The sequence below is a fragment of the Notamacropus eugenii genome, chromosome 3 (assembly GCF_028372415.1).
Source record: "Notamacropus eugenii isolate mMacEug1 chromosome 3, mMacEug1.pri_v2, whole genome shotgun sequence".
In the NCBI taxonomy this organism is placed as follows: Eukaryota; Metazoa; Chordata; class Mammalia; order Diprotodontia; family Macropodidae; genus Notamacropus; species Notamacropus eugenii.
The window spans coordinates 111,304,943-111,319,707 of record NC_092874.1 but is presented as its reverse complement, the minus strand read 5'-3'; the positions used below and the strand labels follow the sequence as shown (position 1 = coordinate 111,319,707).

The window sequence follows — 14,765 nt, the reverse complement described above, 5'->3', positions numbered from 1 at the left end:
GCTGATGACTTTGCACAACTGAGCCTCATTTCAATCCACTTCATGAGCAAGTCATCACCTATGATGTCATTGGTCATCTTTGAAAATGAAGAACTAACAGCAACCACAGCAGTAAGGCCTCACTATGTGCCAGGCACTGTGCTAAGCACTGGGGACACAAAGAAGGGCAAAAGACCATCGCTGCCCCCAAGGAGCTTATGATCCAGTAGGGGAGACAACAAGAATGGCTACGTATGTACAAGATAAACTGGAGATAAAAGAAGGAACTAGGACTGAGGGGGAATGAAAAAAGCTTCTTATAGAAGATGCCACTTTAGCTAGGACTTGAAAGAAATCAAGGAAGCCAGGAGACTCAGATGAGGAGGGAGAGAATTCCAAGTAAGGGAGATAGTGACAATGCATAGAATTGGGAGTTGGAGTGTTTTGTTCAAGGAACAGTAAGGATGCCAATGTCATTGGATCACAGACTACTTGGAGGTGAGAAAGGTATACTTACTAGAAAGGTAGGAGGAGCCAGGTTATCAAGGGCTTTTAATGCCTGCGTATTGTAGATTTTACTCTGGAGGTGATAGGGAGCCACTGAACGGGGGAATAGAGGAGGAGTGTCATGTTGGAACTGCACTTTAGGAAGGTAATTTTTGGCAGCTGAGTGGAGGATAAACTGGAATGAGTAGATATTTAAGGCAGGGAAATCAACTCAAAGGTTACTGCACCAGTCCAGACATTAGGTGATGAAAGCCTGTGCCAGGGTAGTGGTGGTGTCAGAGAAGAGAAGGGAACATATATAAGAGACAGTTTTGACAGGACTTGGCAACAAATTGGATATAGAGGATGGGAAAGAGTGAGTATCTCAGAAGGACATCTATTTTCAAGACCTGAAGGATAGTGACACCATCAATAGCAGTAGGGAAATTAAGAAAGAGAATTTTTGGGGAAAGACATTGAGTTCAGTTTTGAACATTTAGAGTTTAAGATATCTATAGGGCATCTGGTTCAAGATGTGCAAAAAGCAATTGGAAATGTGAAACTGAGGTCAGAAGAGAGGTTAGGGCTATATAAATAGATTGTGAGAACCATCTTGAATCCATGGGAGCTGCTGAGACTATCAGTTGAAATAGTATAGAGGGAGAAGTGAAGAGGGCCCAGGACAAATCTCTGGTGGATATTCAACATCAGTAGATGTTATCTGGAGAAAAATCCAGCAAAGAGAAACAGTAAGATAGGTAAGGGGAGAACCATGATGGAATAGTGTCACAAGAACTAAAGAAAAGAGAGTATAAAGGAGAAGAGGGTCATTAGTAATGTCACAGGATGCAGAGAAGTCAAGAAGAGTGAAGATTGAGGAAAGGCCATCAGATTTGGCAATTAAGAGATCATTAATAACTTTTGAGAAAGTAGTTTTTGTTGAATGATAGAGTTCAAAGCCAGACTATAGAGAGTTAAGAAGAAAGGAAAAGGAGGCGCCAGCTGTAGATGGCCTTCTCAAGGACTTTAGCCATGAAAGGAAGAAGAGTTATCAGACAATAGCTAGCAGGGCCGCACAGATCAAGTAAGGGCTTTTTGAGGATGAGGAGGGACATGGCCATGTTTTTAGACAATAGAACAACAGTATACAGAATAATACGACAGTATACAGGGAGAGTTTGAAGGCAAATGAGATTGTGGATGATAAAAGAGACAATATGATGGAGATCAGTTGAAATGGGATTACTTCTGCACATAGAAGTGTTTTCCTTGGCAAACATCAAGGGGTGAAGGAGATAGTTACAGAAGACAACTGAATGATTGAAATGAGGAGGAGGGGAGAAGAGAGCTCTCAGAAAATGGCCTCAATTTTTCAGTGAAATATGAGGCAAGGTTCTCAACTGACAGAAGGATCTATAGGAGGTTTGAGGAGAGATTAAAAAGTTGGGAAAAGTTTCTATAATGAATGAGACAGTGAGTTAATTAGGGAAGTGTAAAAGGATTGCACAGTGAGAGACAGCTTGAGACCATGTAACATAAATTTGTAGTGAATCCAATCAGCATGGTTTCATAATTTTCTCCAGCTTCATTCAGGAACAAATGAATAGAAGCAAAGGCAGTGAGGAATGGTGGAAGTAATCCAAGACTGAGGGCTGCTGGTGCAAGATCAGCTATAGAATAAGGGGACAAGGGACTTGAAAGAAGGCAGTGTAGAGTGGAAGTGGCTCATTGAAGAGTCAGGGTGGAAAAGGAAAGAGTGTAGCCAGTGTAGGCATCATAGTCTGGGAAGAACTAAGGGGTCAACTATGGAGGTCATGATGAAGACAAAGAACTTAATTTGGGGGTACAAGGCAAAGGGAGAAGTGGAATGATAACAGGTTGTGATTAGGTAAGAGAATTTCAGAGCATATGAACATAGAAGTGGTGTATTTTGTGAGTGATGCCAAGGTCAAGGATATGATCATCTCTTGTGTGCAGCTGAGGTATGATGAAAGAGGTTAAAGGAAATGAGTAAGTTGAGGAACCAAAAGCTTAGGATGTTTGAGGGAATATCAATTGAGTATGTTGTTGAAGAACTCTAGTAAAAGGACTGGAGTTTGGGAGGAGAGTAAGACTGAATCGGGCACTGAACTCATTGATGAAAAGGGGGAAAGACCTTGGAAGTCTGTGGACAACAGCTACAAGAATTTTGATTAGACGGTAGATAGGGGTTGAGGGAACTGTAAAGGAAGAGAAGTTACTGAGTAATTACAGCAGACAGAGACCTTGAAAATGACAATAGGGAGCAAGTATAGCAACTCCTTCACCTTGAACAATGAGTCACCACTTCTCAGATAAGAGCCAGAAGATGGAAGGAAGGGGAAACGAAAAGATGGAAGGTGAAAGCAAGCTTGTTACCTATAGAGAAGGCACTCTAGAGAGCAGTGGGGAAGGGACTAGTAGCTTTAGATTGAGACATTTGGTTGAAGGGGATGGGACTAAAGGATCAGAGTGGGCAGTAGGTGATGAAGAATGAGGTTTTAATGATGACAGCTGAGGTTCAGAATGATTAGGACTGGAAGGATATGAATGACCTGGTCGGTTTTTTAATCATTGAGGAATGAGTTCAGGTAGGTTAACAACATCACTAAAAATTCACCAGGGTTTTGGTCTCAGGGTGAAGTCACCTCAGGGCTCAGGAAAGGTGACTAGTTTGGGAGGTGAGGAAGCAAAATAGAATGGCATTTCTATTTCAATATCCCTACTTAGTTACCAAGTCAGGCCATCAATAAAAGGAGTAATAAGGGAAAGGTCAGATCTTGAGTTGGGCCCCTAAAAGATCTACCTTATCTGGCACAGAGAAAACTGCTGTGCTAAGACCATGACACCCTTAATCTTGTCCTGCCTTCTTAACAATTGGGTCTTCAGTGGGGACCTTTCCTGATAGAAATAGCCCCACTCTTTCCTTAAGGTCCCTAAGTGTTACAAGGTCATTTTCAAGAAACCATTTTAGAAACAACTTGAACTAATGAGTGCAAACAAAACAAAATTTAAAAATATAAATAAAAAAACCCCACCTCTTCCTTACACTGTTTTTTAAGTCATTTCTGAAAAATGACATGAAACCAGGCAGGTCCTGATCTGTCAGGCCAAGGCAAATCCAGGCAAGTTTTTTGTCTTAAAAGAAAGAAAAGTGTTTGTGTGAAGCCAGGAGATGGGAGTTACCAGGTTGCCTTGTATTTTGAGGCCAGGAAGTTCTTAGCTTAAGGAGCTATTTGTTCATGTTCCTGTTCCTTAGAAGCTTATTCAAAGCTCATCTTCAAAAAACTTGGAAACAGGCAGTTTGTTTTTGGCATCCTCCTATTTCCCACTGCAGTGCCTCTTTCCCCACTCCTGGAATCTCTTCCCTTAGGTGCCTGTCTTATTTATTGCTCACTGAAAAATTAATGCCCCTGAAGTCAGGCACCAGGCGGTAAATTAAAGGGATGCATAAGAAATCATGGAAGCACTGACTAAGGTTTGGAGTATCCAAACCAACAAAGTCCCGCATCTTTTGAACTACTGAAGGGACTATTTTACATGGATTTTCTTTCCCAGGGACTTATTCATTTGAATAAAAGGTTTCTTAGAGATAAGAGTTCCCAGGACTTAATTTCACACATCATGATGCACGTGTAAGGATGATACTAGAGGTAGCCAGATCTCCTTATGTGCCTGAGGTCATACATGTAGGAAGCTACCTGTTCCTTACTCCTCCCTCCTCCCCCAACACACACACACACACACACACACACACACACACAGAGATTTGTAAGGCCAGCCCTAAAGTCCACAGATTGGCCTTTTCCTCAGTACTAGAGGATGTTGCTACTCCCAGTCCTGGAGGACTGTGCCATGATGTTTTTTGTTCAATCATGTCCAATTCTTCATGGTCCCTATTTGGCATTTTCTTGGCCAAGACACTGGAATGGTTTGCCATTTCCGTCTCCAGCTCATTTGACAGATGAAGAAACTGAGGCACACAATGTGAAGTGACTTGCCCACAGCTAGTGTATGAAGCCAGATTTGAACTTATGAAGATGAGTCTTCCTGATTCCAAGCCCAGTGCTCTATTCACTGTGCCACCTCGTTGTCCATAAGCAGTGCCATAACTTATAGTAAAACACTCATTTCACCAGGCTTTTGCTGTACAAGAAAGATTGCTGCTGCTGGGTGTCTGAATTGATCCTTGGATGTTTGGCCTAAGGAAATTGGAGGGCAGAGACAAAGTAGAAAAACAGTTGGATCCTAATAAAAAGAGACTTGGGTAGCAAAATGCAGGGTCAGAATGAAACAACCTCAGTGCAGGGACTCTGTAGGAACAAAAGATTAATTCACAACCATCCACCAGAATTCAAGCTAAACAGACTAGGATGGGGCGGGGGTTGGGAAGGAGTGACAAGGGAATACTGGATGCATAACTAGTGGGAAAAGCTTCAGATATGACTGCCAAAGATACCTATAATTTTTCACTTTGAAAGGAAAAATTGAGTCCCTTACCAATGAAAATGCTTGGCATTAATGAGGAGCTTTCTAGTGCCAACACAAACCAAACCCACACAACATTTCTGGTATTAGATGGGATCTGAGTGAGAAGGAAAGGCAACAGTTTTCTGATGTTAGTAAGAGCCCAAAAGGTCTGTGAAAATCTCTTTTAAAATGACACTGATGCTTCCTTCTCATTTATAGTTTCCCTTTCCCAATAAGAAGCAAGAGTGTTCTGAAGAGACTGATTACTGGGAAATGAGTATGGTTTTTCTCAAAACCACCCCAGCTCTGTGGAAGAAATGGGGAGTGGAAGTGCCATGGGGAAGAGGGGGGGAGGTGCACAATGGGGGGACAGGGCAGACAGAAGGGAGGCTTCGATGAGAAAAGAACTGAATCGTAACAGCCCAAAGAATTGCAGTGTGACATCCTATCACTCACAGGTGTTGCCAAACGGGTTGGGGGAAAGAAACAAAACAAAACTTATCTACATGTTGAAAACATCATTGAAGTTAGCACATATGTTTGATTTCCACAAATATAGTTTATTTATTTATTTTATGGCTCCTCTAATATCCTGATTCATCAACACTTAAGCTCCCTAGACCCCAACTCCTGCCAATCCTTGGGAACTGCTGAAATCATCAGGGCAAAGCAGGCATCTTGGACATGGACCACATTATAGGAAATTCACATAAATCAAACCCACTGGTGGTACTGGGTGAAGCTAAGGACCAGATGGACTTTGCTCCACCTTCATTCTTCAGTCTGGTCACTCTGCATCTGCTGTGACGAAGCCCATGGTGCCCTTTAGAGAATGCTTATTAAACTACTTAGTAATAATACCAAACAACAAACAACAATAATAATAGCTTACATTTACAACATTACACTTAAGGATTTATAAAGAGCTTTACATAACATTATCTCATTTGATCCTCACAACAGCCCTGGGAGGTAGGCAGTACAGGAATTTTACAGATGAGGAGGAACAGAGGTTTAAAGAAATTAAGGAACTTGCCATTATCACACATCTACTAAGTGACAGAGCCTAGACTTGTACATCAGTCTTCAGCCTGACAGCCCATGGTTCTTTTCCAGATGCCACTGGGTAGCGGGCCACTCAAAGGCACTCAGAAGCAGATTAAGACTTAAAGCTTGTTCCTTCCATCGGCAAGAACGATGCTGCACAATTTACTGCTGGCAAGACTGTTCTCTGGCTTTTCCGTCAATAGATGAGGTGGGGTGGGGTAGGGTCAAAGCACAGGACAGGGGAAATCCTTAAAGTCAATCTTCACTGAAAATCTGCTTCTTTTTGCATAAAGCAATGAGTCTTCCACTATTCATCACAACTAGTGATCATTGACATCCAAGATGGTGCAGGAATGATGAAGGTCATTACACTGGGTTGTCCTCTCACTTCATCCCTTCAAAAATGAGAATCTCTCTTTTAAAATCCCCTGAGCCTCACCTTATTTAACTCCATCACCCAACTGAGCAGTATGCCATAGTGAATGTTAGACTAGGAGGCAGGAAACATAGGTTCTAAACCCAGCTCTGCCATGTGTGGCTCTGTTAGTTCACTTTGCCTCAATTTCTTCACCTGTAAAAATTAGGGGGGGTTAGATGACTTCTAATATCACTGTCAAGCTCTGAAATTCCATGTGTTTAATTAGAATCAAAGAGGAGATAAATCAGAAATGGTCTTTCTTCTCTCCTCCCCAAATGCTCTCCCCCAAACTCCTACCAGTACCACCCAGGGCCCAGGAGATGGTTTTTAAGGACCTGTTGTTCTGGCCTAATAATCTATGATTCTAGGATCTAGGATCAAAAATCTGGTATGAGAATAGAAAGCAGGAATTTAGGGCATATGCCATAGAGTAGGGATAGAGGAAAAACACCTGTGATCCCCAAATGGACCAGAGCAGACACAGCAAGAAGCCATTTACAAGAGACGACAGGGAATGTTAATGATGCCAAATCCTGTTACCTGTTATTGGACTGGAGGCCCATGGATCATTCTGAGAATCCCTCTTAAGGTGTAGCATGCAATAACAGAATGGACAGATGGGATGAAAGAAGCAGAGAAAGAGGTTATAGATGTAAATACGAAATGAAAACATTTTTCCTACAAAAATATTTTACAAGCTAGGAAAAAAAGAGAGCTTGCTATATTGTACAATTAACAAGGCAATTTCTACTGCCTATTCATATGAGAAGGGGCAGAATCTTTTTTCTTTTATAAAAAGTTAATTTTAAATCATAAAAAAATAAAGGCACAAAGGTCAATTAAGTAACGTCTCTTTGGATGAGTAGGGGCACAGTAGCCAAAGGCTCCCAAGAAAAACAAACAAACAGGCATAGGTGCCAAAGTTATCTGCCCCACCAACTCAAGGAACTGAAAAGTATTCCTTGTAGCACAAGTAGGATAAATGGAGCAGAAAGCTAAGAAAAGTTAAAGGCAAAGAGGGCAGAGAGGCAATGATCAGGAGTCCCTGGTCCCAGAGACAGGACTTTAGACTTCCCTCATCAAGAAACAGGGAAGGAGCCATGTTCCTAGGTCACAGGAGCCCAGATGAGTCTGCCTAGAAAGAGACAGAGTTTGGTGTTCTGTGTCTGGAAGTTACATGCTGAAGCGGCTGCTATTGACCTGTAATTTTCTTACAGGCTTAAGGTTAAAAAATAAAATAAAAGGAAAATAGGAAGTGAAACTATGGCTGGAAAGTGAGGGTAGGAAGAAGGGTGGGGAAGAGGCAGGATTCAGAGCCTCCCACACCCTCTCAATGCCAAAGCTCAATTCAAGCCTCTGGCTAAGAAGAGGGGGAGGTATCTAATCTCTTCAGTTTGGCTGCCAGAGGGAAGCCTCAGAAAGCTAATAAATACTATTTACAACAAGGAGAAGTTCGGGAGGTAGAATTCTGGGCATATGGATGGATGGGAAAAGGGGAGGAAAAAACTACAAGCAACAAGAATAGACAAGGAGATCTGGAGTAGGAAAGCCTCATTCCCTCAGGTATTATACCTCTAGTCTTGAGAAGAGAATGGTGGTAATGGGAAACCCAAATGGTGAAAGCATAAGGGGAGTAGGTTGGAAAGATGAATGTCCATAAGTTTTCCTGACAGTTGAGACTTCACCCTGGTGACCTCAGTTTGACCTCCCACCCCAAGGCTAAACACCTGGACAAGTCTGATGGGTAGTGGTCAGCCACTTCTCATAAAGAGACTTCTGGGATTCTCTTTGCTGAGACTGGGGACCCTACTTAAAAGGACACATCTCTTCCTCTCACATTGGTCTTGCCAATGCTGAGGGCCAGGGAACAAACTTCTTGGCACAATTGTTGCAAAGAGGCCTGTGATCTACTCCCTGACCCTAATGCTAAAGTAATTTTCTGGGGCAATGAGGGAAAAAGAAACACAAGGAGGGGAAAAAAGGAATGGCATTTGAGAAGGAGATCAAGATCCCTCAGTATACATGCTGAAGCCCCAGCCTCTCTTCTCAGCTCAAACCGATGCTCTGCAGTGCTTTGGTTAAGGTTGGGTGGGTCCTATTCAATGAGAAAGGTAATGGGAGTGAAGGAGGACGTGAGGGACAAGAGTAGAGAAGGAAGCTCCTTAAAAAGTAGCGTTGACTCTTCGGTCAATTTCGATGACTTTGAGCGTTTCATTTGCCTCCAGTTTGGAGCTGACCCTGTAAAAGGGAAAAAAAAAAAGAGTCGTCACTTAATAAGGACAGCTGCCCTCTATTACTCAAGGTTGGACCATCTAGTTTTTGTCAGTAAACTGGGTATCTCTCCTCTTATCGGGCAAGGGAGCATGGTATAATGGACAGAGTATTGGACTTAGAGTCAGGAAGACTGGCTCAAATTACTACCTCAGAAACTTGCTAGTTTCAACTTCTGTGCCTTAATTTCCTCATCTGTAAAATAAAAGGGTGGGACTAGCCAGTCTCTAAGATTCATTTTAGCTCTACATCAATAGTCCTATCATCCTAGGCCACTTAATTTCCTTGAGTTTGTTTCCTCACCTGTAAAAATGAAGGAGTGAGACTATATATGGCCACTGTGGTCATCTCTGTGGTCAACTCTAACATCCAATGCCCAAAGTTACACAACTAGTAAGTTTCTGAGGCAGATATGCAAGTAAATAAATCTGGATTCAAACCCTTAAGTGAAGATCATTTTTCAGAGAAATCTTGGGGAGGCAAGGAGGGGGAGAAGAGAGGAAGAAGACAGATGGAGGGAGCTGAGTGGAGTGGAGTGTATAAGTGGGTGGATGGGACACTAGTGAATAGCTGGAAAAGCCTCAAACCCCACAGTAGCTATATGACTTTAGGTATGTCCTTAAATCTCTCTCAGCTACAATTTTTTTCAGCTGTAAAATGGGAATAAAAGTCCTGCCTTGCTCACTCCCCAGGGTTGTTGTGAGGACCAAATAATGTGCCTATAAAAGTGCTTTGAAACCTACAAATCTGTATGCAGCTAATTCTCATTACTAGCTAAGACAGAGTAAGACAATGGTGCCTGGGGTCACACGGGTGATAGGTGGCAAAGGGAGAATTTGAACGTAATTCAGTTCCTCTGACTCTAGAGCCAAGGCTCTTTCCACTGTCCTACTCACAACAACCCTGTGGGGTAAGATAGTCAAAGAGCATTAACTTGAGCCTAGTTCTTGTTGACTCCAAGCCCAATGCTTTTCTCCCACTGTATAAATATTCTCTCTCTTCTCTCCCTCTATTGTCTATCTGTTTCTCTCTCTCTCCCCTCTATTTCTCTTCCCCTTCCTCTCTTTCCTCCCCTACCCTCTTCTCTTTTCTTTTCTCTTCTTCTCTCTTCTCCCTCTCTTTTGTTTTCTCATTCCTCATTTTCTCTATATCTGCCCCAGTGCCTTGCCTAGAATAATGAAAGTTTTCCATATAGTCTTTCTTTTTTTTAGTTATTGTAACTTATATTAATTGCTTTTAAAACCACCAGCAAGTATAGGGTCTTGGAACATTTGTTTTAATGAGTAGATGGGTCATATGAAATTAGCAGCATCCATAACATCAATCTGCTTTTTTTCATAGACAGCAAAAAGGTAAACTCCAGTTTAGGTCAAACCAAATTCCAACGTAATGTCATATAAAAAAGTCAGTCTCTTGAAGTTTAAAAAAAAAACAAACCATGTACCTAAAACTTCTTAAACTGGAGGTTGACCTATGCTGGGTATGTGGGCAGCTGAGTTCTCCATGTTCCAGCTCCCCACTGTTACTTAAGTAGCTGCTAATGTGTAGAGCTTATTGAAGTCCTCACTTCGATTACCAACTCAGAACAGCAGCTAGCAGGCAGCAGAGATCCCTATAAGCCCCTTTTCCAGTATCACTAGCCTCCACTCCTACTCAGTGATGCTAGAAAGGGAAATCTAGTCTAGTCACTAGACTAAGCTCACATGGTCATCAGAAGTCACAAAACTATGTCTCCAGCTAGGTTCCAATATGTGGTCTTACAAATCGCAAAGCAGAGGAAAATAACCATGGTTTCCATTCCACTCACCTGTGCTGTCCAATTTCCAATAGCACTGCCTTCTCTAACCTTGTCTCATTTGATATCCTGAACTGAGCAACATCAGCCTCCTCAGCCCTGGGTCTTGACTCCAACATGGGCATCCCAAGGATTGGGGACCCTCTTTCTCTGTCTTCAATGTCCCCCCGATCCCCAGGAAAGAGTAGGCTCTGAGACTCCTCCAATGGAGGGGGTTCTTCATAGATCAGCAGACTCCTGGATCTCACTAAAGACAGAATAAGGCAAGAAATGATCAAGTATATCATAACTATGGTCAGTCTTAAAATGCAGGTCTCCACAAGCAGTAAAGTGTTTTGGGGGCTGGACACTGTCACCTCTTTCAAATAACATCTACCGCTACTCAAGACAGACCCTAAATTGCTAAATGTCAGAGAGAGACAGAGAGACAGACAGAGAGAAGAGAGACAGAGAAAGAGACAGAGAGAGAGAGAGAGAGAGAGAGAGAGAGAGAGAGAGAATGAGTAAGAGTGCACAGGCACTGAAGCTGGGTTTCCATGATTATTTCCACACTTTCTACATTTAAAAATGATACTGTACTGAGAGGAACAATACAAAAGCATATCAACACAGGGAATTGTCATCCCAAAAACCTTGATATTATGCCTCCACCTCCTCAGTTTCCACCTCATCTTTATCTCTGGAGAGCAATATGCAGATGGTGGTGACCAGTCAGGGATTTGGGGAAACCCAAAACCAGAGAGCACCAGGGCACCTCCATTCTATACTTCAAAGAGGAAAATAGGGTATAAAAATGATGAGAGTTACCATGGTCATCTCCAAGCTAAGGCTATAAGCCATAGTTCAAGCATCCATCACTTTTAATTGAATAACAGTATTGCTCTAATGTACATCTAATTTTTCCCATTAACTTCCTTTACAATCTACAGCTACATCCCTGTGGTTAATGGTAGAAGCAGAAGTGGTGGGAATTTCCCAACAGCCCACTTAAAATGTGCTTCTAAGCTGCTGCTCCTTCCTTGTCATTATGGTACAAGAGCATCACTCTTGTTTGAAATGCATTTGATCACTTTTGGAACTTAGTAGCACTTTCTCTGAAGTCAAGAGCCCTTCCTTGAATTCCACATCTGCAATTATGAGCATTTTGGTTTTCTCTTTCTATTGTTTTATGGCTATTTAGATGGCTAATATAGAGGGGTTGGAATATCACATTTTACCAGTAGGTGTCAACACTTAATACTAGGCATTTCTTGATGCAAAAATATTATAATTTTACTTCAAAATAAAAAGATTTCATCCTCCTATTTCTATTTTCTTTGCCTTATATATTAAAAAAATGCATTGCATCAAATAATGAAACTTGGTCTTCCAATGTATTCTTAAATTCTGATCATTCTAGTATTCACTATATAGTCAGACTAGCAAATTCCTAAAGTTCCAAGTTTTAAAAAATAAATTAGGTTTGGTTTTATTTTTGCTTTTTCACTTCTCTAAATTTAAAATGTTGTACATATTCAGTTTCTGGAGCAACACCTGGGGAGTATTGGAAGAGGCAAATGCAGTCCCAAAGTTGAGGAATTAGGCACAAGGAAAGTTTGGAAAAACCTATTCTTCCTTTTGGGACTCTCTTCCTTTCAATGTAAAGTGCCTTAAGGTCTGTCATATGAAAGTAGGAACAGGAGGGACAGAAGTGAACACTCTTTATGATGGACTGAGTTAGGTCTGTGTCTGTGTTTGTCCTTTGTTTTTGAAGAAGACCATGACATCAGAGAAATGATGACATGACTTGCACTTGACTTTGCTTTGGGTGAGGTAGGGCTGTGTAAGGTCACCAGTCTCACTTTCCCCTTTTACTTGGTCCATGACTAGGTACCCAAAACAGACACTAATAATTTTCCCACTCAACAGAAGACCTCATCCTCCAACAAGCTTGTTGGTTCTACCACATTACATCATTGATCTTCACTGAGGAGATTCCCTTATCTAATTATGATTCTTCACTTTACCTATAATCCTGTGCTACTGTTCTTTCTCTCTTCTCACCACAAATAACTTCTCTACCTGGTACCTAGTCCCTAGTATCTTTGTAGCCTCAGCATCCTACCATGAGTCATGAGAGCACTCCAGGTGTTGTTATACTGAAAATTTTAAGAATCTCTTTCTCGGGAGGGAAAAAAAACACCCTATTAACTTCAGGACCCTTCCATATGGAGATTCCTCCTCCAAATGTTAAGAAGAGCAAAGTCCCCACAGGGCCAGAAAATTCATATCATAGGTTAGAAAGAAGAGTTAAGGATTTATCAAAGGATGTCCTCTCAGAAGAAAAGGAAAAGAAAAATAGAAAGTGGAACGAAAAATAGAAAAGGAAAGAAGGAAAATAGGACAGAAGAAGAGAGAAGGGGAGGAAAGATAACTGATAGGTACTGGTAGAATTCATTCCCTTACCAACAGAGGCTGTATATGACTCTGGAGTAGAATGCTGGCTTGGAAGCACCATCTTGGTAGCAGAGGGATAGGGCCCATAGCTCTGGGAGAAGCTGCCAAACACAACAGCAAAACATAGCACAACCACCTGCATGAGAAAGAAAACATTGAGAGTTTGTCATTACAGGGGAAACCACACAGAGAAAATTTTCTGCTTGCAGGAGGAAACAAGAGAAACTCCTCTTCTCATGCTAACAAGACTCAAGGTCAAAGATCAGGCAATTAAATACACAGAAACAGTGACAAGCTCGAGGATGGCTTTCCCACTTCTCTATCCCCTTAGCATTGAGGCACAGCACTTGGAGGAAATAAAGACAGTAAGAATTAGATGAGGACAGTTTCTATGACTTTATTTATTTTAAAGCCTCCACCCCTTGGGACTCACCATGAGACAAGTACCCGTCTGAGTGCTGGCTGCTTTACAGGAACGGGAAACCTTGCCCACAACCATAGACTGGAGCCTCTGGAGCTGTTGCAGGAGAGTTCTGCAGGGGTGACATGTGAAAAAACCAACCATGAAAGGGATCTCAGAGACAAGCAGGCTCCCTCCCTGCTGTGCTTCGGGAAACAATTGTTCCCTACAGTTTTGTGTCTGGTTTTTAACAAAAAGTACACAGTGATTCTGGCAAAGAAAACATCGAAACAAACTTCTTTCCTAAAAAGTAAGATATATAAGAGCTAATGCCTTCAAGCGCAGCTGTCACCATTATTGATCATTAGTTATATTGTGTGTGTATATGTATATGTATATGTATATGTGTGTGTGTACATATATATATCTCTATATATACATATATAGAGAGAGATATATAGATATTGGTGTATATTGAGTACTGAGAATGTGGATGAAGACCTAGCTCCTGTCAGGCAAGAGCTCATAATTTTGCAAGTGAGATAAGAAAAATATGCCAATAACTACAACACTAGGCAATTGTGTAACATAATAAGGGTCTAGCAAACTTCAGCTTCCCAGACAGTCTTCTGTAACAGCCCCCCTTTTTGAGATAAGAGACATGCCTAGGCACATGGAAACTGGCAAAAAACAAGATAATCCAGAGAAGATATCAGTTGGGACTAGTCACCACACAGAAAGAGACTACAACTGAGGAGCAATACCTATTTTTTAAAAAAAGCCAGTCTTTTCATAGAAAAAGGAAGATCAATAGTGGCCATGAATATTGGTAGTAAGCGAAAGACACTGACTGCAAAGAAGAGCCATCGATGTTGAACAAAGACAGCTTCCTACATCTTAACATTCTTCATGTACCTAGGGGTATGCTGGGCAACAGCACCTCAGTATTACTTGCACCTTGGAAGGCATAAGGTATCTCTACAGTAACTGATTCGATCATCTTTTTGTACCTGTAGAAAAAGGTTATTTTAGACCCAGAGGCTTACCAGAGGATAATGAAACTATTCTATTGCTAGACAATTCTAAAGCCTGCCCCAAGAGAGCTCAGTGAACAACTGGGAATATATTCATCATCTTTCTGCTTCCCTCATCAATGTTATCTTACTGAATCAGCCCATGGACCAAGATGTTGTTCTGAATAAAAGAGCTATTAAAAAGAAAAGATTTTGTGTAAAAGTTAATCCATCACACAGGCTCCACACAGGACTTTCAATCTAACATTTCAGATGCAATTTTGAATGTTGCCAGTTACTAAAACTGGGTTAAAAGTCAAACATTAAAAGGAGGACTGTAGAAACTGTGGCCTTGCTTGCCTGTCTTTAAGCTACCTATCTCCACCACCTTTTGAGAACAAAAAAGTGAACTTTGGGGTAGCATAGTATTTT

The 14,765-nt window shown here is 41.5% G+C and overlaps 1 protein-coding gene across 2 annotated transcripts in view; it reads right to left on the bottom strand.

The window, feature by feature from the left end:
* Positions 1–5,492: 5,492 nt before the first annotated feature.
* Positions 5,493–14,765, bottom strand: part of CREB3L2 (cAMP responsive element binding protein 3 like 2) — a 173,728-nt gene continuing 164,455 nt past the window's right edge. For both annotated transcript variants that reach the window (XM_072652614.1, XM_072652613.1), the window contains exons 9-12: positions 13,354–13,453; positions 12,930–13,056; positions 10,497–10,731; positions 5,493–8,656 (exon numbers count right to left, since the gene is read on the bottom strand). In XM_072652614.1, the coding sequence (XP_072508715.1) occupies positions 8,581–8,656; positions 10,497–10,731; positions 12,930–13,056; positions 13,354–13,453 (538 nt within the window). In that variant the 3' untranslated portion in view covers positions 5,493–8,580. The remainder of the gene's footprint in view (positions 8,657–10,496; positions 10,732–12,929; positions 13,057–13,353; positions 13,454–14,765) is intronic.